At 48.1% G+C, this 23,224-nt stretch overlaps 1 protein-coding gene across 1 annotated transcript in view; it reads left to right on the forward strand.

Annotated features, from left to right (window-relative positions):
• Positions 1-23,224, forward strand: part of SSPO (SCO-spondin) — a 160,628-nt gene that overhangs the window by 123,737 nt on the left and 13,667 nt on the right. The window contains exons 86-99 of the mRNA XM_077916267.1: positions 686-853; positions 976-1,107; positions 3,625-3,865; positions 5,153-5,305; positions 6,370-6,416; positions 7,507-7,677; positions 8,740-8,916; positions 13,274-13,429; positions 15,693-15,823; positions 15,947-16,071; positions 17,093-17,139; positions 18,710-18,970; positions 20,897-21,058; positions 22,730-22,846. Of these exons, the coding sequence (XP_077772393.1) occupies positions 686-853; positions 976-1,107; positions 3,625-3,865; positions 5,153-5,305; positions 6,370-6,416; positions 7,507-7,677; positions 8,740-8,916; positions 13,274-13,429; positions 15,693-15,823; positions 15,947-16,071; positions 17,093-17,139; positions 18,710-18,970; positions 20,897-21,058; positions 22,730-22,846 (2,088 nt within the window). The remainder of the gene's footprint in view (positions 1-685; positions 854-975; positions 1,108-3,624; positions 3,866-5,152; positions 5,306-6,369; positions 6,417-7,506; positions 7,678-8,739; positions 8,917-13,273; positions 13,430-15,692; positions 15,824-15,946; positions 16,072-17,092; positions 17,140-18,709; positions 18,971-20,896; positions 21,059-22,729; positions 22,847-23,224) is intronic.

Here is a 23,224-nt window from a genome sequence, read left to right on the forward strand (position 1 = left end):
GGCTGCTCTTGTGCCCGGATCCTGCTTGCAGGTTTCCAGTGATGGGCATCTGGTTGGTCCCTGTGAGAACAGGATGCTGGACCAGATGGCCCCCTTTGGCCTGATCCAGCAGGTGCTTTTATGAGTTATTACAACCAGCCCAGGTGGGCCTTAATTTCGGAGAAAGTAGAGATCCCTTGCCTGTTTCTTCTGGTCAGCCAGCACCCGAGTTCAAGATTTGGCTGGCTTCCCCCAGGGAAGTTCAGGGGCAGAGCTAACAGGCAAGATCCCTCTCTGGCAATTCTCCACGATCCAGCTTCTGGGAACGAGACTTCCAAACATCCCGGTGCAGTGGTTAGAGAGCGTCAGACCAGGACCTGCGTGACCAGGGTTCAAATCCCCCTCACCCGGCTGTGAAGCCTCGGGTCATTTACTCCCTCTCACCCTTGCCTCCCTCGCAGACCGTTCTGAGGATGCAGAGGAGAAGCTGGGCGTGCCAAAATAAAGGAACAAAATACAATATCCTGTGGCAAGGAGTTCCAAAGATGGGTGCATCAGCATTTGTTGGGACGTGGAGGGGAGGGTGAGGAATGGCTCAGAGCCTGTTCCAGAAATGAGCTGAGTGTCTGGCCCCCTTTGCATGTCCATCCGGCCCCCCTGGGCAGCCCCCCTCTCAGCCCCCCTCCCTCGTCTCTCTCCTCTGCAGTGGACGGTGCCTGGTCCAAGTGGAGCCCCTGGTCGTGGTGCGACCGCCTCTGCGGCGGGGGGCGCTCGTCGCGGACAAGAATGTGCACCAGCCCCCCGCCCAAGAATGGAGGGCACCACTGCCTCGGGGAGAAGTACCAAGTGCGAGTCTGCAACGCCAAACCCTGTGGTAAGTTGAGGGGGGGGGAGAGGAGAGGTCTTCCCCCCAAAGTCTGGGAAAGCTGCTCCCCAGTTGCCCCCAACTCCCCTCCCTGGACCACAGCAAGATAACAGGCGGCTCTCTCCCAGCAGAGGAGGGCTGCCCCCCAGAGATGCTCATGGTGGGCTGCGCCAATGAATGCCCACGCCATTGCTGGGACCTCCAGGAGGGCATCGCCTGCCAGGACGGAGAGGTCTGCGAGCCCGGCTGCCGGTGCCCGGAGGGTAAGCGGTCTTCTTTTGCCTTCCCCACGGTGCAATTAAACACGGGGGAATATCCCCCCAATTGTTCTTTCGTTTTTATTTATTTCGTAAATTTAATACGCTACTGGACGGTAGGAAAAAAATTCACGGCGGTCTACAAAAAAAATATATAAAACCATCTAGGGAAATTCGCAGCGACGGTTTAAAAACGGGTAAAAAGTTAAAATGCTAAAACAGGTTGGAATTCTAATCCGCTTTCTAAGAATCTCAGCAGGGTTGCCTGAACAATAATGTTTTGAGCAAGAGCACAATGAAGCCGCCTGCCTGAAATCAAGAGGCAGAGAGTTCCCAAGGGCACACTAAAAGATCAAGTTGCTACAAATGCAGAACGGGGGTTCTGTGTACCGATACGAGTTCTGCAGATCAGGCAGGCGCATGCGCACTAAGGCAATATTGCGGGCAAACTGGTCCCAAGTTGTTCTGTTGCAGTTGTAACATTGGCGCTCCTTGTGAAGCTGGAACAGGTACAGAAAAGGGAAAACTGAGCAGCTGCTGGAAAGCTCCGGAGGGGAGCGTTGCTCTCACATTCAGCCCCTGCTTGCAGGTTTCCCATTGGGGTATCTGGTTGGCCGCTGTGAGAACAGGATGGGCTGTTGGCCTGAATCCAGCAAGACTCTCCTTACGTTCTTAATCTTAAGCATGGGTAGGCAACCTAAGGCCCGGGGGCCGGATTCGGCCCAATTGCCTTCCAGTGTGTTTTTACATGAGTAGAATGTGTCCTTTTATTTAAAATGCACCTCTGGGTTATTGGTGGGGCATAGGAATTCGTTCATTCCCCCCCCCCAAAAAAAAAATATAGTCCAGCCCCCCACAAGTTCTGAGAGATGATGGACCGCCCCCCTGCTGAAAAAGTTTGCTGACCCCTGTTCTTAAGGGTCTTATATCTGTTAGAATTCCTGATCTATGATTGCTGTCATGGGATTGTTGTCTATCACATGACGCTGTATGTTTTCATTCCACAGAGTGGGAAGTGATGGAGACAGGATGTTTGTGTTCCTGTGTTCCGTGAAGTGGGACTATTGTCCTTTGCTCTTTTCCTCTTTGCTGTCTGATACTAGAGAGAGAGGGAGCCAAGTTGCAGTGCTCCGTGTGTGTTTATTTGTAAATAAAGTAGATTAGCCAAAATGCTGAGTTGCTGAGATCTGTCGCGCATGATGCGCAAACTCTGCACATACCTAAGTGTGCCGGTGTCTGTTGGCATCGGTCGCTGTGATGTTCGGGCAGAAGAAAGCTTTTGAAGCTCCCGAACGATCGACCAGGAGGGAGAGAACATGTATCTCTGCCAGGGTCCTACTCGAGTGTAGGCCGAATTCCTGACAATATCCATCTTGGATGTCTTTAAAAGAGGGTTAGAAAGATTCACGGAGGAGAAGGCTGTCAGTGGCCACCAGCCCCAGTGGCCCAATCTCAGAAGACTTATGCCTCTGAATGTCTTCTTCCTGGGAGTCAGAGGGGAGAAAAAGGCTGTTGTTGGGCTCAGGTCCCACTTTTTGGGCTTCCCTTAGGGGCACCTGGTGGGCCGCTGGAGGGCACCAGGTTGGCGAAGGTGGGCAGGGAGCAAGGCTAAGTGCTCAAACGGCAGCTGCTCTTTGTAAGGGCGCCAGGAAGGGAGTGAGTGGAGTGCCTGGAAGCAGTTGGAGGATGGATGGCGGCTAACAGATTGAGGTTGAATCCTGACAAGACAGAAGTACTGTTTTGGGGGGACAAAAGGCGGGTTGGTGTGGAGGATTCCCTGGTCCTGGTTGTGGTAACTGTGCCCCTGAAGGACCAGCTGCGCAGCCTGGGAGTCATTCTGGACTCACAGCTGTCCATGGAGGCGCAGGTCAATTCTGTGTCCAGGGCAGCTGTTTACCAGCTTCATCGGGTACGCAGGATGAGACCCTCCCTGCCCGCAGACTGTCTCGCCAGAGTGGTGCATGCTCTGGTTATCTCCTGCTTGGACTACTGCAACGCACTCTGCGTGGGGCTACCTTTGAAGATGACCCGGAAACTGCAATTAATCCAGAATGCGGCAGCTAGACTGGGGACTGGGGGCGGCTGCCGAGACCACATAACACTGGTCCTGAAAGACCTACATTGGCTCCCAGTATGTTTCTGAGCACAATTCAAAGTGTTGGTGCTGACCTTTAAAGCCCTAAACGGCCTCAAAGGCCCAGTATACCTGAAGGAGCGTCTCCACCACCATCGTTCAGCCTGGACACTGAGGTGTCCAGTTCCGAGTGCCTTCTGGCGGTTCCCTCCCTGTGTGAAGCAAAGCTACAGGGAACCAGGCAGAGGGCCTTCTCGGTAGTGGCACCCACCCTGTGGAACGGCCTCCCGTCAGATGTGAAGGAAATAAGCAGCGATCTTATCTTTAAAAGACATCTGAAGGCAGCCGGTCTTTCCAGCCCCCTGATTCCAGCCATCTGTGGGTCTCAGCCCTCTTCCTCACCTGCTTTCCCCTTCCTGCTCCCCCCCCCCGCTCTCCCCCCCCCCCAGGGACGCTGGAGCAAGACGGCACCTGCGTGCCCCCCGCCCACTGCGAGTGCACCGATGCCCAGGGGCACAGCTGGGCGCCGGGCAGCGTCCGCGACGACGGGTGCGACAACTGCACCTGCGCGGGGGGAAGGCTGCTCTGCACCAACCACACCTGCGCCCCCAGCGAGTGCGCCTGGAGCCTCTGGTCCAGCTGGTCCCAGTGCAGCGTCACCTGCGGGAACGGCCTGCGCACCCGCTTCAGGTATTATTCGGGGAATCATAGAAACGTGGAGTTGGACCGGACCCTGGGGGTCATCTAGTCCAACCCCCCTTCCAGGTAGGAATCTCAGCTAACCTCCCGAGGGACTCTGTTCCACTGTCAAGCAGCTCTTACTGTCAGAATGATTTATGTGTGTGTGTGTGTGTGTGTGATTTTTATTAAATTTTCTGTTTTACAATTTAGAATATCCATTTAGACGACCGTAAAATATCCTTCTTTTTTAAAATAATCTTTATTAATTTAAATTACACACATATACAAAGAATTTACAATCTCACACTACAAAAAGAAAATTAAAGAAAAAACAATTAAGAAAATACAGAAAAAAGAAAGAAAAAGCAGATTTACGTGCATAAAAAAACTTAATCTTCCTAAATAATACTTAAATAAACACTTAAATAAAAACCTTAAAATATCAGTCACTTCCCTTCTTTTCTTTCCATGGTTCATTCTGCACACCATAAATCCCTGCGTATTTTATGTAAACTAAACCATTCAGTATTCCATTGTTTCTTCCATCAAAACTTATTTACACTGTTGATTAAGCATTTTCAAGTGTACACAATTATCCCCCAATGAACAATTCCCAATCTTCTTTAAACGTATGCTCTTCTTGTTCTCTTATTTTGTATGTTAGGCCTGCAAGCTGCGCATATTCCATCAGTTTAAGTTGCCATTCTTCTTTGGTTGGGACCTCGCTCATTTTCCACTTTTGGGCTAACAAAACACGGACCGCAGCAGTAGCATACATAAATAACCTTTTTTGACACCTGGGAATTTCAGTCTGAATTATCCCCAACAGAAAGGACTCTGGGTTTTTTTGGAAAGTACTTTTAAACACTTTTTTCAATTCATTAGAGATCATTTCCCAATACCCTTTTACCCTTTTACAAGTCCACCACATATGAAAGAACGTTCCATCTACCTCGTTGCACCTCCAGCACTTATGTGATTCTGTCTTATACATCTTAGCAAGCCTACTCTGAGTTGAATACCACCTGTAAATCATTTTCAGGTAGTTCTCCTTCAAAGAATAACATGCTGTGAGCGTTGTTCCTGGTGCTATTGATTGGTTGATTGTGTTAAATCCTGCCTTTTCCTCCAGGGAGCTCAAGGCGGCTTACCGTTGGAACTCCTTGGAGGGGGAGAAAGCAGGAGACAAAGGCAACGAAATAAATAAATTTAAATGAATTGGATTCCCTGGGGAGGGGTCTGTTTCCTTCTGGCCCAGCATGCATTGAAGGCTGCCTGTTTTTCCTCCCCCTCCAGGACCCCCACGTCCGGCTCATGGGCCGCTGAGTGTCTTCAGGAGGAGCTGCAGACTCGCCCCTGCGCCCCAGGATCCTGCCCCCCTCTGTGCCTGCACGAGGGTCGGGAGATGGGCCTGGGGAGCACCTGGCTCCTGGGGGAGTGCCAGCAGTGGTGAGTGCCTCACTCGACTCAGGGAGCGGAGTCCCATGTAATACTGATTGATTATTGCTCTTGTGTTCGAATTCTGCTTCCTGGGTTTCCCACAGGCAGACGTTCAGCCTCTTTTCTTACGCTCTTTAAGGACTGTGGCTCTGAAGAGCTGCTGCTGGTCAGAGTAGGCACTACTGGGCTAGATGGAGCAATATTATTATTATTATTATTATTATTATTATTATTATTATTAAAATAAATTTTACTTATAACCCGCCCTCCCCGGCCAGAGCCAGGCTCAGGGCAGCTAACACCTGTAAAATTTCATTAAAAACATAATGAGGGGAAAAACCCAATTTAAAATACAGGTTAAAATGCAATTTAAAATGCAGCCTCATTTTATAAGTAGCCCACAGATCAAAACCATAAGGGGAGGGAAAATATAAGGGTCAGACTGAGTCCAAACCAAAGGCCAGGTGGAACAGCTCTGTCTTGCAGGCCCTGCAGAAAGATGTCAAGTCCCGCAGGGCCCTGGTCTCTTGGGACAGAGCATTCCACCAAGTCGGGGCCAGTACTGAAAAGGCCCTGGCCCTAGTTGAGACCAATCTAACCACCTTGTGACCTGGGACCTCCAAAGTGTTGTCATTTGTGGACCTTAAGGTCCTCTGTGGGGCATACCAGGAGAGGCGGTCCCGTAGGTTTGTGGGTCCTAGGCCGCAGAGGGCTTTAAAGGTCAAAACCAGCACCTTAAACCTGACCCTGTTCTCCACCGGGAGCCAGTGCAGCTGGTAAAGCACTGGATGAATGTCGTCCCTTAAGGAGTCTCGCCGCAGCATTCTGCACCCGCTGGAGTTTCTGGGTCAGTCTCAAGGGCAGCCCCACGTAGAGCGAGTTACAATAATCAAGCCTGGAGGTGACCGTTGCATGGATCATTGTGGCCAGATCATGGCGAGGAAGGAAAGGGACCAACTGCTTAATGGCGTTGCAGCTTTCCTTTCCTGGGGTGGTTGGAGATTGGAAGCCAGGTGAGGGGCTGTCAGTCCGTTGACAATCGCTGACCCCTTTTCTCCATCCTTTCCCCCTAGTATTTGCACCCCGGAGGGTGTCTATTGCCTGGACATCGCCTGCGCAGGTGAGTCTCTCCTTCATCAGCTGAACTGGTGTATCAGTCAACATAAACAGACTTCTGCCAACCTGGTGCCCTCCGGATGTTTTTAGACTACAAGTCCCATCAGCCCCAGCCAGCACAGTGGATCTGGACACAAGACTTCCGTTGATGCAGCCCAGAATAGCATTAGCCTTCTTTGCTGCTGCGTCACACGGTTGACTCTTCTTAAGCTTGTGGTCCACTAAGACCCCCAGGGGATCCTTTTCACATGTACCACTGGCAAGCCAGGTGTCCCCCCATCTTTTATCGGTGCAGCTGGTTCTTCCTGCCTAAAGGTAGAACTTGACTTTTGTCCCTGTCGAAATGCAATTGACATTTTACGGGTGGACATGATGAGCTGGTTTGCTAGGGGAAAACGCGCAGAGGACTTGGGGACAAGAGGGACCTTAGAGACCTAGCCAGGCAGGGAAATGTGGCAGATACCAAAAGATTCCAACTGAGAAACGACTCTGCCCCTGTGGAGATGGCAATCTGGAAACAGTGGCTCATGTTCTCCTGTCCTGCCCCCTTTATAAAGATCTGAGGAATGAGATCATCACCCCACTCCTACTTAGCATCCCAGGCCGCCCATCTGCGGCCACATTGTTCTTTCTTTTATCAGATCAAAATTAGTTAATCAAAGATGAGAAATTAAAAAAGAGGGATTTATGTTTTCTTTTTGTGTACTTTTTTCTTTTCTTCTTTTCTTTTTTATGTTAAATGTTTGTATTTTTGTATTTTGTAACTTTGTATTTTTGTGTTTTTATATTTTTCTTGTGTTTTTTCTGTTTGTTGTTCTGGAATTTTTTATTGTTAAAACTTAATAAAATATTATATATATATAAAAAAAATATCAAACAACAGCAAAGGTTGCTAGGTTTATCGAGGGTGCAATGAGATTAAGGGCCACTATCTGAACGATAATCTTGGCCATTTGATTGCCCTTTTCACCCATTACTGACTTTTTTTCTTTGTATATATTTTCTTTGTATATATTGCTTGTTTTATGTTGCTATGGCCGCTGTCTAATGCGAATAATGTTTATCTTATCTATCTTATCTCTCCTTCCTGACAGTGCACGGAGCCTGGACCCCCTGGTCGCCCTGGTCCGACTGCCCCCTCACCTGCGGCCGAGGCACCCAGATCCGCACCCGGGCCTGCGTCAACCCACCGCCACGCAACGAGGGCCTCCCCTGCGCCGGCCCCGAGATGCAAGCGCAGAACTGCTCCATCCCGCCCTGCCCAGGTGAGGGGGGCACAGCATGGACACCCCCACAGAGCTTGTTTCCCCATCAGGTTCCCAGAAGCCCAGCTTAGGCTCAGCACAGACGGAGACAACGGTTTCTGTCTCTCCGGCTTCCAGCATCCAGTTTTCAGCTCACACACACAATGACCACAGCTATTGCTCTTCTGCCGTTCAATCTAAGTTCCTAAGGCAAATTTTTCTGTTCCATCCTCTGTTCCAAATGCTTCATTGCACTTGGAGGCTAAACCTCCCCTCTGTTGAATTACAGATTTGTCGTAGGACTTTTAATTACTGGTTTCGCCTAAATTTAAACCCTGCTGGTCTACTACCCTTAGTATCGCAAGATTGTCCTGAGAGTGGCCTGGACTAAAGTTGTCAACTGAAAGCTTTACTTTTCTGGTTTATTGCCACAGCCGTTACTAACACTGGGCTCCAGTGAGGCAAATAATTGAATTGGACAGCGCCTATATGAAGCCCAGTGTTAGTAAATTTATTGTGGCCACAATAAGGAAATTTTGTCCATGGTATGATTGTTTTCCACCTAGCCATTTTGGCACCCTCTTTGCAAAATTTAACAATTCCAAAATGCAGGCACTTCCTCAAGGTTGAATATACTGCCTTGGGTTGTACTTGAGGGTCGATTTCAAACAATTGGACTTGGAAAAACAGTTATGTCCCTGTGGAGATGGCAGCATTGAGTCAGTGGCTCATGTGCTTCTGGCTTGCACTCTTTATAAAGATTTGATGAGTGAGGTTATTACCCCTCTTTTATTTCCCATGCCGGGTCGCTCAACCACTGCTACTGTGTCCTTTCTTTTCGAAGATCAAGATGATCAGGTGACAGCAAAAACTGCAAGGTTTTTAGCGGGGGCAATTAGAATAAGATCTATTATTTGATTATAAGGCTTATTCCCCTTTTCCCAGCTGCATAGAAGTGTTGACCTGTCAACAGCAATATTATCTGCAATTTCTATTTTAAAACACGGCCCCTCCAGATTCAGGAGCTCTGGAGATGGGGGGGAAATGTCCACACCGCATAGACAGTGTGTTCCTTCCACACAGGGGACGAGCTGTGCCATTGGTCCTCCTGGGGTCCGTGTTCGAGATCTTGCGGAACGGGCTTGGCCATGCGGATGGGGACGTGTCCTTGCCCGACCTCCGAGGAGGCGGCTGCGGGAGCCTTTTGCAAAGATGGGCACCGCCATGACGTGGAGGCTTGCTACCTCGGGGCTTGCCAAGGTGAGAAGGGGTCAGATTACCTGTGACTTATTTATTTATTGTGTTCCTACCCCACCTTTTTCTCCAAGGAGCGCTCCAAGTGCTGCAAATGCTTCTTGCTGTTTAATCCCCTAGGCAGGCTAAACCGAGAGAGGCAGAGACTAGCCCAGGGCCACCCCATTGAGCCTCCTCCTGGCTGAGTGGGCGATTTGAACCCTGGTCTTCCAGCTCCTAGTCCAGGGGTCTGCACCCTTTAAGACAAAAAGAGCCACTTGGACCTGTTTCCGAAGGGGAAAAAAACCTGGGAGCCGCAAAACCATTGCGACATTTAAAGCATGCGCGCCGCTGCCCTCCGATCTGACAGCGGGCGGGAAGGTGACGTCGGGACGGTGCGTGACTAACGCACGCACTGCCCCCATGCGACGTCACAGCCAGTATAGCGCCCGCCACAGTGGGGAGTGTCGGGGCGCACAATGCGCCTCCTCCCCTCGCTAGTATCCGCCCCGGAGCCGCGGCAAAGGTGTAAAAGAGCCACATGCGGCTCCGGAGCCGCGGGTTGCAGACCCCTGTCCTAGTCTAACCATCGCACCACACTGGCTCTCCTGCATGTGTTTATTTTTATTTGATCTGTGCAAGGGGTCTCTGATCCCACCAGGGATTTGTCTGCCATTTAGTTTCCAGGCTGAATTCGAAGCGCTGGTCTTGACCTATAAAGCCTTAAATGGCTCAGGACTGCAATGTAGGGCTGCCATTACTGGGATTTCAAAGGCAGAATTGATTGGGGGGGGGGCGGGGATTTCCGAAAGGTGGTGCCTTGTCTTGGTTCTTAGGCAACTTTGGGGTTTGTCTTTAAAAAACTCAACCATTTCAGTGGTTTCTGTTATGTACTGAGTTGAATAGGATCCAAAATGCAGCAGTCTGATTGGTCCATAGGAGCCACCCAATCCAGCTCCAGGTGGAAGTGAATCCGCAACCTGATTGGCCTACAGGAGAATCCCAGAATTAGCCAAACACGTGGGGCCCATTGTGTAAATAATGTATATAAAGCAGACATTCTGGGGGAACTTTCATTCCTCCTCCCCACTGTGAGCTGAATAAAGAGCATGAAATCCACTCTCGACTCCAAGTACCGTGTTTTTCGCTCTATAAGACACACCATACCACAAGTTGCACCTAGTTTTTGGAGGAGGAAAACAAGAAAAAAAAATATTCTGAATCTCAGAAGCCAGAACAGCAAGAGGGATTGCTGCGCATCGAAAGCTCCTGCATTCGCTCCATAAGACGCACACACATTTCCCCTTACTTGTTAGGAGGGAAAAGGTGAGTCTTATAGAGCAAAAAATACGGTATATTTCAGTTTCCTAAGAAAAAGCTCGACCACATTTTGAAACATGGCAACCCTACTGCAGTGTCTCAAGGACCACCCAGAGGCTTGGCTAGGGGGGGGACCGGGGGGGCACTGGGTGCCACATCCGAGGCACAGCACATATCGCGAGGCCTGCAGTGCGCCCGAGCCATGCGTCTCTCCTGGGTGGCTCAGGTGTCTGCAGGCTCTGCGCTGCCCCAGACGACAGTGTGGGGCTGGGTCTGCCTGCCACCTCCACCTCAGCTGCCCTACAGCCAAGGGGGAGGCGGGGGCAAGGCAGTGCGCCCTGCCCCAGCTGACCCCACCCCCATGGGCAGCTCGTCCCACCCCCGGGCGCCCGAGCAGTTAGCTATGCTGCTGGGACCGCCTCTCCCCATATGAATGGATCTGGATTCTGCCACCATCCTCTGAGGCCCTTCTTCCTGTGCCGCCTCCTTAAGAGGTCAAGACGGTGGCAACACAAGAGCGGGGTCTTTTCTGCAGTGGCTCCCTGCTTGTAGAATGCTCTCTCCAGGGAGGTTCGCCTGGTGCCTTAGTTATATACACTTTTAGGCGCCAGGCAAGAATGGTCCTCTTCAACCAAGCCTTTGGCTGATTAACATCTGGTGCCCTTTCCAAATGTGTTGTCGAACGGGGGATTATTGGGTTGTTTTGGTTCTTGGTTTTGTGGGTTTTTTTATCTTAAACCGCTTCTTAAAAAAACATCTTTAGACCTAGCCAATTTGGCCAACTATCGCCCAGTCTCAAATTTACCATTCTTGGGCAAGGTGATTGAGCGGGTGGTTGCCAGACAACTCCAAGCACGCCTGGAGGATGCGGACCATTTGGATCCCTTCCAATCGGGATTCAGGCCTCACCATGGGACTGAAACTGCCTTGGTCGCACTGGTTGATGATCTCCGGCGGGCTAGGGACAAAGGTGAGAGCTGTTACCTAGTTCTGCTGGATCTCTCAGCGGCCTTTGACACCATCGACCATAACATCCTTCTGGACCGTCTAGAGGGGCTGGGAGCTGGGGGCACTGTCATACAGTGGTTCCGCTCCTTCCTCCTGGGCCGTGTTCAGAAAGTGGTGGTGGGGGATGAGTGTTCAGACCCCTGGGCTCTCACTTGTGGGGTGCCTCAGGGTTCCGTCCTCTCCCCCATGCTTTTTAATATCTATATGAAGCCGCTGGGAGAGATCATCAGGGGGTTTGGGCTGGGTGTTCATCAGTATGCAGATGACACCCAGCTCTACCTCTCCTTTAAATCAGAACCAGTGAAGGCGGTGAAGGTCCTGTGTGAGTGCCTGGAGGCTGTTGGAGGATGGATGGCGGCTAACAGATTGAGGCTGAATCCTGACAAGACAGAAGTACTGTTTTTGGGGGACAGGGGGCGGGCAGGTGTGGGGGATTCCCTGGTCCTGAATGGGGTAACTGTGCCCCTGAAGGACCAGGTGCGCAGCCTGGGAGTCATTTTGGACTCACAGCTGTCCATGGAGGCACAGGTTAATTCTGTGTCCAGGGCAGCTGTTTACCAGCTCCACCTGGTACGCAGGCTAAGACCCTACCTGCCCGCAGACTGTCTTGCCAGAGTGGTGCATGCTCTAGTTATCTCCCGCTTGGACTACTGCCATGCGCTCTATGTGGGGCTACCTTTGAAGGTGACCCGGAAACTGCAATTAATCCAGAATGCGGCCGCTAGACTGGTGACTGGGAGTGGCCGCTGGGACCACATAACACCAGTTCTGAGAGATCTGCATTGGCTCCCAGTACGTTTCCGAGCACAATTCAAAGTGTTGGTGCTGACCTTTAAAGCCCTAAACGGCCTCGGTCCAGTATACCTGAAGGAGCGTCTCCACCCCCATCGTTCAGCCCTGACACTGAGATCCAGCGCCGAGGGCCTTCTGGCGGTTCCCTCATTGCGAGAAGTAAGGTTACAGGGAACCAGGCAGAGGGCCTTCTCGGTAGTGGCTCCTGCCCTGTGGAACGCCCTCCCAGCAGATGTCAAAGCAATAAACAACTATTTTACTTTTAAAAGTCATCTGAAGGCAGCCCTCTTTAGGGAAGTTTTTAATGTTTGATGCTGTACTGTTTTTAATATTCAGTTGGAAGCCGCCCAGAGTGGCTGGGGAAACCCAGCCAGATGGGCGGGGTATAAATAATAAATTATTATTATTATTATTATATATCTTGTACTTCTATGTTGTGAACAACCCTGAGATCTACAGATGGAGGGTGCTAAACAAATTTAATAAATAATGATAATAATGTCTGCCCCACTAAGCCTCAGGCACGTCTGGGAATTGGACTGTTGCAAAAAAGAAACAAAAATCTGTTTTTGGGCAGAGGGGTAGATGTACCCCCAAAAAGCTCAACATTGGACTAGATGTCCCTTCTATCGTTCTATCATTCATCAGAGGTTTTCAAGCAGACGTTGGGCGGCCGTCTGTCAGGGATCCTTTTGCTGCGATTCCCACATTAATAATAATAATAATTTTTTATTTATACCCCACCTTTCCCAGTTCAGAAAACCGGGCTCAGGGCGGCTAACAACAAATTTAAAACACTTAATTGATACAACAAAAAACAGCATAAAATACAGTATAAAACGTGAAGAACAATAAATTCAGAATTCAAAAATCAATTTAGGGGGGAAATCCGTCCAATAAACATTAGATGATCACCAGGGCTAGCTGGCTAAATTAGTCCTATTTGGGCCAGCGAGGAGACCAGGGGAGAATTAGCTGTGGGGTCTCAGAGCGGGTAATCTTCATAAAAAGGGGAGAGGGAGGGAAGGAAGGGGAATAAAAGATCAGGCTAAATTCAAATTTAAAGCCAGGCGGAATAGCTCTGTCTTACAGGCCCTGCGGAAGGAAGTTAAATCCTGCAGGGCCCTGGTCTCAGGGGACAGAGCATTCCACCAGGGGTTGGACTAGATGACCCTTGGGTTCCCTTCGAGGTCTATGGTTCTATGATCTCAGGCTGGCACACTTTGCAAACTGCTCTGACCCTCCTCTCTCCCCCCCCCCCCAGAGTGCCCCTGGAGTCCCTGGACAAAGTGGACCAGCTGTTCGTGCAGCTTCCTGGTCCAGCAGCGATACCGGAACCAGCGGGGCTCGGGGGGCGACGGACAGCCCTGTGTGGGGCTGGACGGCCAGTTCCGCATGTGCGACTATTCCCAGTGCTCAGGTGAGCCGTCACAGTTTCTTGTGGCCGTGAGTTCCGTAGAGTAATGAGGTCTTTAAAAAAACAAACCCTTATTACCATTACTAACAACCCAAAACTGGTAATAGGGTATTGCTTTATCCCATATACAAAGCAAACATGTTCCAGGCAAAAATGTTCCTTTTTAACCTTTTAAAATGTGTTTTGTTTTTTGTTGTGTTTTTTTGTTGGGGGGCTATTGGGTTGTTGTTTTTATTTTTATTATGTATTTTGCGGTTTTATATCTTGGTCTTCTTCTGTGGACTGCCCTGAGACCCCCCTGGTATGGGGCGTATTATAAAGTCAATAAATAATAATAATAAACAATAGCAAACAAACTTTGAAGAGCTGGTATCACTGGCTCATCAGTTTTGTTAGCTTAATTAAACTTGGTTTAATTGGATGTTGAATTCAGGCGCAATCAATTGCAGCGGTTTTGAATTTTACGGTGTCCTTATCTTCCTTCGTGGGTCGTGCAAACTACTATTCTGAATAATGCTTTTTTAGGGTAGAGGGGCACTGGGGGTGAGTTTACGGAGCGAGGGGGCGGGGGGGCAAGAAATTTGGGATGCACTGCATTAAACCCTGAAAATCTGTTTCCTGTCCATGTTGACAACAGTGAGGTAGACGGATCAATATGATCTGTACAGGCAGCTTCCTCGATTCCTGCATTTAAGAGTGAATTGCACTTCCACTTTTCATACTTTTCAGGGGGGAAAGTATGTGTGCTAAATACTGAGATAAAGGATCCTACTCCGATTAAAATTGCTAGAAGGGAAGGAGCAGGATGTACCCCCGTAGAGAGCAACTTCCACCCGGGGGAGGGGAGCTCGTTTGAATGGCCCCGCCCACCGGGATAAGTAGGAGGAGCAAAGCACACAATGTTCTGCTGAAAGAGAATACAGTGGTACCTTGGTTCTCAAACTTCATCCGTTCCGGAAGTCCGTTCCAAAACCAAAGCGTTCCAAAACCAAGGCTTGCTTTCCCATAGTAATGTAAAGTGGATTAATCCGTTCCAGACTTTTAAAAACAACCCCTAAAACAGCAATTTCACATGAATTTTACTATCTAACAAGACCATTGATCCATAAAAGGAAAGCAATAATCAGTGTACTGTACTATATAATAAATAAGAGACAGTAGTGTAGATGATAAAAATTAAAACTGCATTTTCTTCTTACCTGCACTGATGATAATCTTTGTTTGGATGGGGGGCTTTTATCCATTTCCACAGTCACGCAATCAGTCCGTAGCTCCGGGCGGCTTCCAGCAGAATATTAAAGCACAATGATTCATCCAGGATTAAAAGCTTCCCTAAACAGGGCTGCCATCACGGTCGTCCAAAAGTCAGATAGTTGTTTATTTGCTTGACATCTGATGGGAGGGCGTTCCACAGGGCGGGCGCCACCACCGAGAAGGCCCTCTGCCTGCAATATTCATTGTACCCCAGGGATTTCCCCCACCTGGTCGTGATAGGATGCAGGGGTTTCCTGGTCTCCCCCCTCACCCCCCCCAGCACCCTGGGAGCAGCCTGTCTCCTTGCTCGGTTGAGGACCCCGGCTTCACCCGCCTCCCCACCGCTGGCTTTTGCCCAGAGTCTTTAACATCAGCAGTAACATCTAGACCATGGGAATGTTTCAGCCCTGTTCTTGAGTTTGTTTAAAATCTAAAACAGCTTATTTTGTATTCCTTTCTTTGAATTTGTGCCATTTAGGTTTTCTAAACCTTTTAACCTTTTTGTAAAGGCAACACTAGAATTTTCAGATTCCTCAACTCTTTATTACTGTGCTTGGCTTCCTCTAAGTTGGGCTTTGTCTAAAACTTGCCATTTAGGTCTTCAAACCTTTTTTGTAAATTCAGTATTAGAAATTGTACCTTTGAGTCCTTAATCCTTTATTGCTGCGTTTTGCTTCACCTAGGCCGAGCTAGGATACTTCATAATTTTCGGGAGTTCACCCCCTTCCTGTGAATTTTGGTCATTTAAGGTTTATGATTTTTCTATTTCCTTCTGAGGAAAATGAACAGTTCAGTGAAACGAGGTTTGTAGCCGGCATCCTGTTAAGTCTTTGTTCAATTTTAGGTTTTTCTAATTTTTTCCTTAAACTCTTTGATTTGTATTATTTCGTTTATTTTCATAAGATAATATTTCCAGCCGATTACTTCTCGTTTCAGGGATTTTCCCAGTATTTCATTTGTTTTGTGCAATTTCTCGGTTCCACGACTGTCTTCTTTCTACTGTTTTCCCCAGAGTCCAGCTGCGAGGCCCCCTTTGAGTTCCGGGAGTGCGGCTCGCCCTGCGACAGCCTCTGCTCCACCATGCGCCACCCAGAGCTGTGCAAGGACATCCCCCGCTGCCTGCCCGGCTGCTACTGCCCACAGGTGAGAGCTGCACCTGCTGTTCTGGGTTAGGGACGAACCCATCACCTGCGGAACTCCCTGCTGCAGGATTTGGGCTCTCCTTCTGATCTGATTCTGGGTTCTCTCTCCCTCGCCCCCTTCAAGGGCCTGGTGGAACAGAACGGGGCCTGCGTCCCGCCCTCGCAGTGCGGCTGCCTCCACCTCAGCCAATCAGAAGGCCCCGTATCCTTGGCGGCAGGAGACACCGTTTTGATTGGCTGCAAGGAGTGGTGAGTCGATGGTTGGGGGAATGGCTTCACTCCTGGGCGTGGGTAGGAAAAGGGAAGGAGCCAAAGACTGGGAGGCAGGACCTTTCGCCGCAGGCCAGCTTCCCCCAAACTGCCGCCCTCCAGATGTTTTGTACTATAACTCCCAGCACCCCCAGCCAGCAATGCAGAAATGGCACCCTCGGTTCGTTATGATCGTGGAACAGACTCCCATGGAAATTGATGGGCTCCCCTTCATCTGAGCTTTTAAAGCAGAGCTTGTATGTGTGGCCATCTGTCAGGGATGCTTTCGTTGTGAATTGCAGGGGTATTATTATTATTATTATTAACTTTATTGTATTTTTAAAAATTACATAGAAAGCATTAATTTAACATTGCATCCAAATATTCAAAAAGAAAAAAATACAGAAAAAGTAAAAATACATATTTAAAAGATGGAAAAAAGAAAAAAGGGGGAGAAAATTGATATAAAAAACAAAAAAGAATTAGTCCAGTACACAAAATTGTTCAATGGATACAAACAGTAATTTAAATATTCTATACACCAGGTTCTCAGAAAGAAATACCTTTGTAATCCTTCTTTTCTTTCTTTCTTTCTTTCTTTCTTTCTTTCTTTCTTTCTTTCTTTCTTTCTTTCTTTACAGTCTCTTTCCTTCTGTTCTGGAAAACTAGTTTGAAACCCTGCTATATGAGTTGACTTCCCTCTATCTCTTTGCGGCTTCGGCACTTCTCTTAAGTGACAAATATTCTGTATTCATTTATTAAAATCAGTTTTTTCCCCATTACATCTGTGAGGTTAATCCAAGCACAACCAAATATTGTTTTCCGAACCATATTTTGTCAGGTGGTTTCTAAAGCAATCCCATTCCTTTTTTTCACCTTGTCGCCTGAGTGATCTCTTATGAGTTCTGTCACTTTGGCTAGTTCAAGGTACTCACACAACTTTAACTGCAGGGCGTTTGACTAGATTGCCTTTAGGGGTCCCTTCCAAACCTGTGATTAACCTGCGGCTTTCTCTTTGCAGTATCTGCCAGCAGGGGGAGCTGCAGTGCAGCAGCGAAGGCTGCCAAGGTGAGCACTTTTTCCCAGGGAAGCTCCTCCCCTCACTGTCCCGGGGTAGACTGCGTCTGGCCAGGGAGGAACCATGCCATCCATGTTGGGGATTAGAGATGATAGGTTTTCGCACCAGATCTTTGCATACTGAACCTGGGCAAGCCACTCCGCATGCCCACACAAATCGCTTTGCAGAAGCCTGTCCTGAGAGTCAGAAATCTTCTCTCAAGTCCTGAGGACTCCACTCCTTGTTGCCCCAGGTCTCCTCTAGGGTTCAAGAGTCCCCTTTCAATCATGTGATGCAGCAGCAAGGGAAAAAACCAAGATCATGCAATTCTTTTTTTCCTTTATTTTTTCTTTGCATTTTATTTATTTATTAACATTCTTATAATACATCGGTAAACATTGTCATATTACATTACAGGACTTACCATAATATAATTTCCAACATGTATGCAAAAATTATATACAAATTTTATATACCTAAAAAGAAAATGAAACAAAAAAAACCAAAGAAAAAAATCTTTCCCCCCCCCAAAATCATATACATACCAACACACTAGACTTTACTGTCTTTCCCATTGTATATTCCTTTTTTACAAATGAATGTACTCTTATTATTGTGTATTTCTTTACATATTATCTAATACATTCCTATATCAATATGTGCTCTTAGTCTTATTTCTCAACTCAATCTCACTCCAACGTCAATCAAATGCTCGCATAGATAGTGAACCTTTACTGTATTTTTGAACATATGTTTTTTATCTATCCCACTTTTCCATAAATTTTTGTTTTGAATTGCCTCTCAGGGTATTTGTTAACTGCGCCATTTCAGCAAATTCTTGTAGCTTGTCATGCCAGTCCGTTATTGTTGGGGTTTCTTGTTCCTTCCATCCCTTTGCCACCAAAGTCCGAGCTGCGGCCGTTGCATGTAAGAATACCTCCCTAAAGGCCTTCGGGATGTCCCTGCCAACAGTGCTTAACAGAAAAACATCATGCTGTTCTAGGCTGCATCAACAGGTGTCTAGTGTCCAGATCAAGGGAAGTCATAGTCCTGCTCTATTCTGCCTTGGTCAGACCACGCTTGGAATACGGTGTCCAGTTCTGGGCACCACAATTTAAAGAGGATGTTGGCAAGCTGGGAGGTGGGCAGAGGAGGGCGACCAAGATGGTCAAGGGTCTGGAAACCGAGCCTGATGAGGAATGGTTGAAGGAGCTGGGTGTGTTTAGCCTGGAAAAGAGGAGACTGAGAGGAGATATGAGAACCGTCTTCAAATATCTCAAGGGCTTTCACATGGAATATGGAGGAAGCTTGGTTTCTCCTGCTCCAGAGGGTAGGACTCGAACCCATGGCTTCAAGTTATAAGAAAGGAGATTGCGACTCAACATCAAGAGGTGTTTGACAGTGGAACGGTCTCCCTTGGAAGGTTGTGGACTCTCCTTCCTTGGAGATTTTATAGCAGAGGTTGGGTGGCCATCTGTCAGTGATTCTTTAGCTGGGATTCCTGAATTTCAGGGGGTTGGACTAGATGACCCTTGGGGTCCCTTCCAACTCTACCATTCTCGGATTCCTTTCCCCCCTCAGGTCTGCTTCCAGTCAGCGCCTGGTCGGAGTGGACGTCCTGCTCCTCTTGCCTGCCTTTCGTGGCCCTCGGCCCCAGCCTGGTCTCCACCCTCAGCTGGTCCCCTGCAGAAGGAGACCCCTGGCCTGCTCTGGTGTCCGTCCAGCATCGCTTCCGACTCTGCCTGGACCCTCAGACGGGCAGAAGATGGACAGGGCTGGCCACCCTGTGCTCAGCCGAGCTGGATCAGGAACGCCTTTGCCCGGATCCTCACATTTGCGAAGGTTTTGTGCTTGTTTTTTTTTTAAAAAATCACTTGTAATCAGTCAGTCAGTTTTATTGCACATAGCCAAAGGCTGCCGCGATGTACACAGAATCATTCAACAATTAAAAGAAAATATACTGGATTGATACACAAAACTTAAAACATTTATATTATCAAGACATTACCTACTCTAAACAGAGCTATAAAAGTACCTTAATATACAAGTTAAGACATTAAACAATAAAATTTATAAGCTAAAATTATCACATGTCCACTAATATATTAAAAAATTAATGTTAATTAATACAATGTGTAATTATTCGGAGTTTGGTGATAAAGATAGAATATAGCTTGATGTAGACAGGGTCAAATAAATTCATCTCCTTTACAGTTGGTGGCTACCTTGGCTATATAATTTGCTCTAGTATTCCTAGCGGCAGTTGCAAAGAGTGCCACACGCCAAGTCACATACTTCTCTGTGTCTGCGAGGAGATATAAAATCATGTCAGAGGGGTTCTGGCCAGGGGACCTTGTGGTTATAGGTGCTAAAAATCGTTCTCCTGCTTCATTATATAAGGGGCAGCGCAAGATATAATGCATGAGGTCCTTTACTTCAGGACATCCCCTAATGCAAACACGTTCGTTTGTTGGGATGCTTCTGTGAATTCACTTGTACAAGATAACGTACAAGAACAAAAAATAAAACAATTGCAACTGAATCAAAATGAAAATGAAGCACACAAGCAAGAGAGTCATTTCATCCACACACCCTCGAAGAAACATTCCTTATTCGTGTTGAGCAGCAACAATATTTTTTTTAAAAGATTTGCTTTGTTCATAAAAGCCAGGATATTGCCTTGTGCCGTTCTCATAATAATATATGTCACAGGACGGGTTCAAACGGTATTATCATTGAAGTCATTGCGACTTTTTGCCATTGGATCAGATTGTTCTTACTGATGTTTAACGTTTGTTGTTTTATTATGTTTTTATGTGTGTCAGAAGCTGCCCAGAGTAACTGGGGCGACCCAGCCAGATGAGCTCTTTATCATGTCTAGCGCCCTGAATCTAGGCAACACTGAGCTCCCAAAACCCATCAGCTGTGCTGACTGGGAGGAGATAATAATAATAATAATAATAATAATAATAATAATAATAATAATAATAACAATTATTATTATTATTATTATTATTATTATTATTATTATTATTTAAACCCCACCCATCTCACTGAGTTTCCCCAGCCACTCTGGGCGGCTCCCAACAGAATATTAAAAGCACAATAAAACATCAAACATTAAAAACTTCCCTAAGCAGGGCTGCCTTCAGATGTTCTCTAAAAATCAGATAGTTCATGGGTAGGCAAACTAAGACCCGGGGGCTGGATCGGGCCCTTCTAAATCCAGCCTGTGGACGGTCCAGGAATCAGCATGTTTTTACACGAGTAGATTGTGTCTTTTATTTAAAATGCATCTCTGGGTTATTTGTGGGGCATAGGAATTCGTTCATTTTTTTTCTTCTTCTCCAAAATATAGTCCAGCCCCCCACAAGGTCTGAGGGACAGTGAACTGGCCCCCTGTTGAAAAAGTTTGCTGACCCCTGAGATAGTTGTTTATTTCCTTGACATCTGCTGGGAGGGCGTTCCACAGGGCGGGCGCCACCACCGAGAAGGCCCTGTGCCTGGTTCCCTGTATCTTCACTTCTTGCAGGGAGGGAACCGCCAGAAGGCCCTCAGAGCTGGACCTCAGTGTCTGGGCTGAGCGATGGGGGTGAAGATGCTCCTTCAGGTCCCCAAACGCCTGTATGGGGCCATCAGTAGAGAAATCTGCATTTTAATGGTCCTTAATGTGGGAGAGGGGTCTTGGGGGCGGGGTCAGCGGAGGCAGCTGAGACAGTCCTATCCCGCCCCAAGGCCTCTATCTGCAGCTCCTCCTCTCCCTTCCAGACTTCTGCCTGTGGAGCGTTTGGACCTCCTGGAGCCCCTGCCGTGCGCCCTGCAGTGGGGGGTTCCGCACTCGCCAGCGCTATGCCCGTCACCCATCAGGAGAGACCCGGTGCCATGGGGCGTGGTCCCAGTCCGAGAGCTGCAACACGGCCGCCTGCCCAGGTACGTTCCTCCAACTTGGATGGGGGGAGCAAATCCCCCAAAGGCTGGGAAACGGAGGAAACTGCTGCCTTGGACCAAGTCAGTGCCAGGACCCTGGTAGGACCCTGGCAGAGACACATGCCCCACTGCCATGTTCCCTCCCTCCTGGTCGATCGTTCGGGAGCTTCAAAAGTTTTCTTCTGCCCGAACGTCACAGTGACTGATGCCAACAGACACCGGCACACTTAGGGACGTGCAGAGTTTGCGCATCATGCGCAACAGATCTCAGCAACTCAGCATTTTGGCTAATCTACTTTATTTACACATCTAAACACACACGGAGCACTGCAACTTGGCTCCCTCTCTCTCTAGCATCAGACAGCAAAGAGAGAGAACAAAGGACATTGTCCCACTTCACGGAACACAGGAACACAAACACCCTGCCTCCGTCACTTCCCGCTTTGTGGAGTCAAACATACACCGTCATGTGAAAGACAACAATCCCATGACTGCAATCAAGGAGCAGGAATTCTAACAGTCAGACCATTGGTCCATCTAGCCCAGTATTGTCTGCACTGAACGGCAGCAGCTTTCCAGGGCTTCAGGCAGAAGACCAGATCCTGCGCTTGTGTTTTGCCAACCCTGAAGGTGCCCTATTGTGGGAAACACAAGAGCAGGACTCAAGCATGAAAGCTCTTTCTCCTCCTTCAGTTTCCGGAAGCGTTGCTGGTAGCCATTGATTGTCTCCTCCTCCATGAATTTGTCTAAGTGAGCAAAGTTCATTTGTCATTTATCCAGGAATCTAGACCTTGACACGCCTGGTGTGGACACAATCAGAAACGAATCTGAAACTCACTTATTTACTTACTTCATAAGATTCCCAGGCCACCTGGTTGTTTAGAAAGAAAAAACCCAAAAAGATAACAACAGTAAGATCAGGGTGGAAATTACAATACTTTAAAACATGGGTAGGCAAACTGAGGCCCGGGGACCAGATCACCTTCTCAATCCGGCCCGTGGACTGTCCGGGAATCAGCGTGTTTTTACATGAGCAGAATGTGTCCTTTTATTTAAAATGCATCTCTGGGTTATTTGTGGGGCATAGGAATACGTTCATAGTTTTTTTTCAAAATATAGTCCCGTCCCCCACAAGGTCTGTGGGACAGTGAACCAGCCCCCTGCTGAAAAAGTTTGCTGACCCCTGCGTTAAAACATACAAAAAAATGAAAAATACCAAGACTGACTAAAATTCACATCAGCTTTCCAAGCATCAAGTCTGGACCGTCTAAACAGGGACCTTTTCAGCAGGTGCTGCAAAGAGTAGAGTGGTTCCTCGGTTTTCGAATGTCTCCGTTGACGAACGTTTCGGTTTTCAAATGCCGTAAACCCGGAAGTAAATGCTTCCATTTTCAAACACGCCTTGGAAGTCAAACGGCTTCCGCTGACTGTGTATGTTATTTTTCTCAATTTTTTTCAATTGAATTTGCAGGCCACCCTTTGCACCTCGGTTTGCAAACGTTTCAGAGCTCAAACAGTCTTCTGGAACGGATTATGTTCGGAAACCGAGGTCCCACTGTACAGCAAAGGTGCCTGTTTGATGCCAAGAGGCAGGGAGTTCCCAAGTCTAAAAGATTCACCCAGAAGTGCCACTTTCTCATGGTCCCGGGGGCTGTTCTTCTTCTCTTCCCCCAGGAGAGGAATGTGAAGATCGGGGCAAAGTTTGGGCCCCGTCCTGCGCCAACAGCTGCCCTCGCACCTGCACAGACCTCTGGGAGCATGTGGAGTGTCTATATGGCGACTGCAAGCAAGGTAACGGCCCTCCTTCTGCCCCCCCTCCAGCCCTGCCCAGTCCTGGGTTTTGTCTCAAACTGGTTCCCTCCTTGTTGCCCTTTTTCATAGAATTGTAGAGATGGAAGTGACCACAAGGGTCACGTAGTCCAACCCCTGATCTATTCCGACCCCCCGCAATGCAGGAATCTTTTGCCCAATGTTGGGGTCGAACCCTCAACCTTGAGATTAAGCGCCACATGCTCTACCAATTGACCTATCCCAGGCTCTCTGTGTGTGTGTGTGTGTGTGCTTGGGTTTTATAATAATAATAATAATAATAATAATTATTATTATTATTATTATTATTATTATTATTATTATTATTTATACCCCGCCCTCCCCAGCCAAGGCTGGGCT

Source organism: Podarcis muralis, chromosome 12 (assembly GCF_964188315.1).
Source record: "Podarcis muralis chromosome 12, rPodMur119.hap1.1, whole genome shotgun sequence".
Taxonomy (NCBI): Eukaryota; Metazoa; Chordata; class Lepidosauria; order Squamata; family Lacertidae; genus Podarcis; species Podarcis muralis.